General features: G+C 36.9%; 1 protein-coding gene across 1 annotated transcript; it reads right to left on the bottom strand.

Annotated features, from left to right (window-relative positions):
- Nucleotides 1-2183: 2183 nt before the first annotated feature.
- LOC137245157 (kelch-like ECH-associated protein 1) lies at nt 2184-4960 on the bottom strand. The gene is made up of 3 exons (XM_067775807.1): nt 4789-4960; nt 4603-4718; nt 2184-2311 (listed from the first exon to the last, which is right to left on the bottom strand). The coding sequence occupies exons 1-3, from the start codon at nt 4900-4902 to the stop codon at nt 2257-2259; spliced, it is 285 nt and encodes a 94-aa protein (XP_067631908.1). The 5' UTR covers nt 4903-4960; the 3' UTR covers nt 2184-2256.
- Nucleotides 4961-6125: the final 1165 nt, after the last annotated feature.

Raw genomic sequence — 6125 nt, 5'->3', positions numbered from 1 at the left:
CGATGGAATTATTTGTACGGACTTCACCCAATTTGGTGATATTATACATATTCCATAATTCGATTGAATATAACGCCTTCTTTCGACGTTGTTGTGTTCCAGGCTTAAACAAATTCAGAAATCAAATTTCAGAAGTCAAAATTCAGAAAGTAATCAGACAGCAAAAAACATTAAATTTTGCGCAAAATTGTATGTTTTTTGCCGTCAGATTACTTTCTGAATTTTGACTTCTGAAATTTGATTTCTGAATTTTTGTTTCTGATTTCGACTTCTGAATTTCGGCTTTCTGAAAAAAGGGCTCTGACTAAAGGCTTGGTTTCCTCGAAAGCGCTGCCGCTATATAGCGGCCGTTACATAGCGGTAGAGTACGTTGTGAAAAATTATGTGGAAACTAAGGTGTAGTTCACCGTAACGTAATATTGCGGCCGGGCATAAAACAACCCTGCCGTCATGACGGTAGAAACTCGTTCATCCCTGTTTTTTCCCACCGCTATTGTCAAAGCGGTGAATATTTTGTCAAATATTTCTAATTATTTAGAAAATAAACAACATTTTTGAATTGAAATTTTTTTCTTGTGAGTTTATTAAAAGAAAAATTATAAAAAAACTAAAAAAAACTGCAAAAATCTAAAATTAACTTTTGCAACTCGTCTGCCGAAAGTGTTCGTAGTTTCCAACAAAGCGTTGCCGCTAAACACGGTGAGTATACCGGCCGCTCTTTAGCGGTCGTAACATAGCGGTACCGCTTTTGGAGGAAACCAAGCCTTAATTTTGTGTAATTTTATTACGATCCATTAATTTTTCTTCGAGTTATGGCTCCCGAAACATAGAAAATTGCTTAGTCATAAAAGGGGCGGTGCCACGCCCATTTTTCAAAACTTGAAGTGTTTCCTATTTATTGTTATTGTAACGAATTTACTGAAATTCCTCTTATTTGCAACCTTCTACTAACGTTCCAATCACTAAACTGTTGAACAAATAACTCCACTATTCAATAATGCAAAATGGTCTTCCATGGTGTAAGAAACAAAGTAGTTCCATTTTTAATTTTCGGGCGCCATATTAACTACCTGATAATTAAACAGATTATGAAATTTCGTGCTACGATCTCAACTACACTATTTCCAGTGCATTTGAGAAAGGTTCACTTAAATATAAGAACAGGCAATTGTAAATGAAAAACCGTCATATGGAATTGAGAATAAATGTTTGCAGATGAGAAAGCGTCGGTTGGAAATAAGAGTTCTTAATTGTAAATTAGATTAGTCAGTTGTAAATAAGAAAGCGTCAAATGTAAATGCGAAAACGTCATATTAAAATGAGAATACGTAAATTGTAAATGCGAAAGCGTCATATGGAAATTACACTTTCGCACTTACAATTGACGAATTCCATTTCCACATGACGTTTTTGCATTTACAATTGACTACTCTCATTAAAAACTGGCCATTTGCAACTAAAATTGACACTTTCGAATTATCAAATACAAGTGATTATTTTCGTTTCTATATGGCGCTTTCGCCTATACAATTCACTATTCAAATTTACAACCGACTATTTTCAATTACAATTTACGATTTCGATATTTCACTTTCTCATTTGCAAGTGACTATTCTCATATAGAAGTAACGCTTTCGCGTTTACTATTTATTTTATTTATTTATCAGTCTCTAAATTAAACAATTATACATACCAAATATACCGACACTTAATTCTCAGATGTAATACACGATATAAACAACATAAGCAGTCATCAATTTTAAAGTAATATTTAAACAGTATTTAATTAAACGCTTGACAATTTCAATTAAAAACTTAGAAGTAAGCAAAAGTTAAAATGTGTTAAAATGTACTCATGAAGGAGCTATTAAATAATAATTTATGAAATTGACAATAAAGCAAATTAATATACAGAATAGAATTTATACAGAGTAAATTTGATTGCATACATATACAAATAATGATCACAACAATTTTGCAAACAAGTTTCAAGTAACTGGTACTTCCCCCTTATTAATTTAACAATAAATAAGCCACCAAGCATCTCCCTGCGGCGCTGCAATGTGGGCAGCTGTATTAGTTTTAACCGACTGCAATAGGGGGGAAGATTTTTAGAATGATCCCATGGTAAGTGTTTTAAAGCGAAATGCAAAAATTGTTTATGGACCGATTCCAGCTTGTCAGAATGATCAGGTTCAACGCGGATTCCAAATTATTGCAATTATTGCAGGTTATATGATACGAATTACCAGTTGTTTATTTCGCGAACGCATATACAATACTGGGAAAGAGGGCACTTTTCATCGGGAACCTACGAGACGTTTAAAAAAAGTTAATAAATCAAAATATTTAACACTATTTTCGCCCTATTAAAGAACTTCCAGTACAGTCAACGCTACCCCACCCGGTTAGGGGTCAGAATATACCCGCGGTAGGTATGCCTGTCGTAAGAGGCGACTAAAATACCAGATTCAAGGGACTCAGTAGCGCAACACTTCAGGTTACCAGCGCAAAATATGGCTTCTCCAAACCCAATTGTCAAGCTCACCTATCCGCGGCGAATCCTGTTTCAATAACAGACGAGGCTCTGGCGACCCCAAGCTCCTCATGGAACTTGGGGGTGGGGAGAGAGAGATGACCTGAAGGTTTAATGTGGCAATATAAATCGTTCCCTAGATGGTCGGGCTAGTACTTTAATGGTGCTGTGTTACCGCAGCGTACCGGATCTGTATCCGGCAAAGGACCATCGCATCGATAACACTCCCCATAGCCTTCGGGGAGGAACCTTATCGCTACAACGACAACAACGACAGTCAACGCTCGGTACATAGCCCAGTCGCTATTATCGCCCGAAAGCTTTAAAAATTAAAACTTTCCCAAACCAATTGTCAACCTCACCTAACCGTGGCGAATCCTGTTTATTTAGCAGGCGAGAATCTGGCGACCACAAGTTCGCCATGTAACTAGGGGGTGGTGGGCAGGATGGCCTAGAAAATTCAATGTCATCTTAGTAAATCGTTACCGAGATTGGTGGGCATGTATGTACCTTATTTGGTGCTTGTTACCGGAACGTACCATATCTACATATATCCCGCAAAGAACCATCAACATCGATAACTCTCCCCAAAACCATCAGGGAGTGTCCTTATCGCTACAACTACAACAAATACGCGTGACTCAACTTTTTACATTGTCCAATAACAATGTATGGCCGGGAGAGCTTTATCGCTACTTAACTTAATTTGAAGAGATTGCATATGAAAGAAGATTTAAACATTCATGCTTCTATTGGCTGTACCTGCTACGAGGCTGACGGCATAGTGGAAGCGGCAAGTGAAGGTGAATTCAGTACCAGGTGTTTTTATCCCAACTTGATTACTTTCCACACAACGCCTCGTACAATAATATGTAAGTTGACAGAAATCAATGAAAACTTTCTTTTGACTTACTGTACGGCGAATTGGTTGAATTCGCTTTTCCATCACCTTGTATGGATTCGCCTTCCTACAATACAAGGCGAATTCAGACCAGGTTTTGTTATCCCAACAGCTGCTTGCTTCGTCTTGATTATTTTCCATAAAGCGCCTTGTACTTTAATATGTCAGTTAATCGAAATCAATTAAACATTTCTTTCGACTTGACATTTTTCTTCACGGCGAATTGGTTGAATTTGCTTTGCTACCACCTGGTATGGATGTATGGATTCGCCTTGCTGTAATATAAAGATCAAGGCGAATTCATTACAGGTGGTGTTATCCCATCAGCTGATTGCTTCTTCTTGATAATTTTCCATACAAAGCCTTGTACAACAAAATTTCAGTTAATCGAAATCAATGAAATTTGCTTTTGACTTGACATTCTTCCGCACGGCGAATTGGTTGAATTCGCTTTGCCACCACCTAGTATAGATTCGCCTTGTGGCAAAGAGAATTCAACCAATTCGCCGTGCAGAAGAATGTCAAGTCAAAAGAAAATTTTCATTGATTTCGATTAACTGACATATTGTTGTACAAGGCGTTGTATGGAAAATAATCAAGACGAAGCAATCAGCTGTTGGGATAACAACGCCTGGTACTGAATTCGCCTTGGTCAGCTATGAAAATGATTTCTTTTGGAAACATGAAAAAACTGCCACAGTGCCAAAAATGTATCAAGCTCAAGGCGAATCCATACCAGGTGGTAGCAAAGCGAATTCAACCAATTCGCCGTGCAGAAGTATGTCAAGTCAAAAGAAAATTTTAATTGATTTCGATTAACTGACATATTAAAGTACAAGGCGCTTTATGGAAAATAATCAAGACGAAGCAATCAGCTGTTGGGATAACAACGCCTGGTACTGAATTCGCCTTGATCAAGCTTGTAACATATATGTAAATAAAAATTGCCAAATTGCTTCCTCGACGGGGAATCGGGTATTTTATCGATAAGGTAGAGCGAGCCAGGGGAAAACCGATCCAGGCTACCGTTTCCAATGCTACAACCTCACATCCTGGCAATGGTCGAATGCGAGTCAAAATAAAATTGGTATCGAATTGTGTCAGACGTATACAAGCAACTAAGTCGGGTAGTAATTGTATACGTGCAGAAGCATCGTGTTCATACCAAAGCTTCACTGCCTCGAACACGTCCTTCTCACTTGCTACATTCAAATCATCTCTCTCTAGAATGGTCTTTATTTTGATAGCGTCGAAATTTAAAAACTCAGGTGCTTTGGTTATCTGTAAGTAAAAAAAAAGCACTTAGGTATGCATTTAAAATATCAAACATAATTTCTGTACTACAACTTACACTCATAAAATTACCAACTTCATATTCCAATATTTTCTCACTTAGTAATGCACACTGTATCTCACGCTGTAGGACATACGCTCGCTCCAATTTAAAATCGGTTATACGTTCCATTAGGAAGTCAACAGCAATAGAAACAGCGTCTTCCAACTGCAAAATCAACGCCGACTAACATTTTCTCCACATTTTCAATAGTTATAAGCGTTTTACCGGTGTAACAAAAGGCAATTATACGCTCAAACGTATCGCTATCAATGTTGGTGATTTCGATGAGAGGAAAAATGCCTTTCTCACTTTTGAAGAGTTCCTTGAAATATGGACTTGCCGATGACAAAATCAAGCGGTGCGCTGTAACTCTGTAAATGTTGAAATTAAATTGTATGCCATCCAGTTTGTTTACCTAGCAACGTAGGTATGTAACAAGCAATTAACTTACAGTGCAGATGGATTTGATAACTTGAAAGTGACGTCAACTAAGTCCTGATCACCAAAATGCTCGTAGATTTGGCATAAAAGCTTTTCAACAAATGAGTTCGAACCGTTGGGGTTCAGCTCGGATAGGCGTTGTCGAGTACTACATACAGCCATAGCCATTGTTCTAGAAAATGAGTATCGCGTTTCAAAGCAGATAATTAATGAGTTGGAATGATGCGATTCTATTGAAATGGTAGATTATATTAACACCCAAAATGCAGATACTTCTTTTTTTTTTTTTTTGATTTTGATACTCCTTGATGCGGAGTGAAATGGCCAATTGTTTAAGCCTCTTAAACAGCCAGGTTGTCATGCGATTATTTGTGTTGTTGCCAGATCATTTTATATTAGTATTATTTTTTTTTTCTTTTTTTTCCGTTTTTTTAAAAAAAATGAGAATTCAGTGTTTCAACTTCCCTACAAGAATACTGATTATCATATGACCAAAGAGGATAAATATAATAAGAGGCGTCATTCGCTGATTTGAAAAATGTTTGTTTTTCTTCTAGTTCTAACAATATTTTCTCAATGGATTCTATGACTGGGTCGGCGATTCTTCTTTGTGTCTGTCCGCTGTTTGCTTGAGAAACGCGGCGAAAATAAAAATCTCTTTGAGTGCGTTTTGAGTTATTTGGCCAAAGTGTATGAAAGGGCCACGAACACTACAGTTTGCAAAAATTATATTTTTATCCTTTTCTATAAGAAGTGGAGTGAATAAAGGAAATGCATGAAAGATTGCGTTTATTGATAATAAATAACTTGAAAAGTGAAATTAAATTAAAAAATATGTTGATAAAACAGTGAAAAAATGGTTGCAAGTGTCATGTGCAAATAGAACGAGGATATGTGTGTGTGCATAGTGT

This window comes from Eurosta solidaginis, chromosome 1 (assembly GCF_040869045.1).
Source record: "Eurosta solidaginis isolate ZX-2024a chromosome 1, ASM4086904v1, whole genome shotgun sequence".
NCBI classification, from domain to species: Eukaryota; Metazoa; Arthropoda; class Insecta; order Diptera; family Tephritidae; genus Eurosta; species Eurosta solidaginis.
This window is presented reverse-complemented; position numbering and strand designations above follow the sequence as displayed.

What these genes read in the sequence shown, in the direction of transcription:
- LOC137245157 (XM_067775807.1), bottom strand. Translation starts at nt 4,902, where the DNA reads ATGGAACGTATAACCGATTTTAAATTGGAGCGAGCGTATGTCCTACAG. An exon ending in AAGTTGGTAATTTTATGAGT is followed by an intron (nt 4,719 to 4,788) that starts GTAAGTTGTAGT and finishes TTTTACTTACAG; the next exon opens with ATAACCAAAGCACCTGAGTT. An exon ending in TTCGAGGCAGTGAAGCTTTG is followed by an intron (nt 2,312 to 4,602) that starts GTATGAACACGA and finishes AACGTCTCGTAG; the next exon opens with GTTCCCGATGAAAAGTGCCC.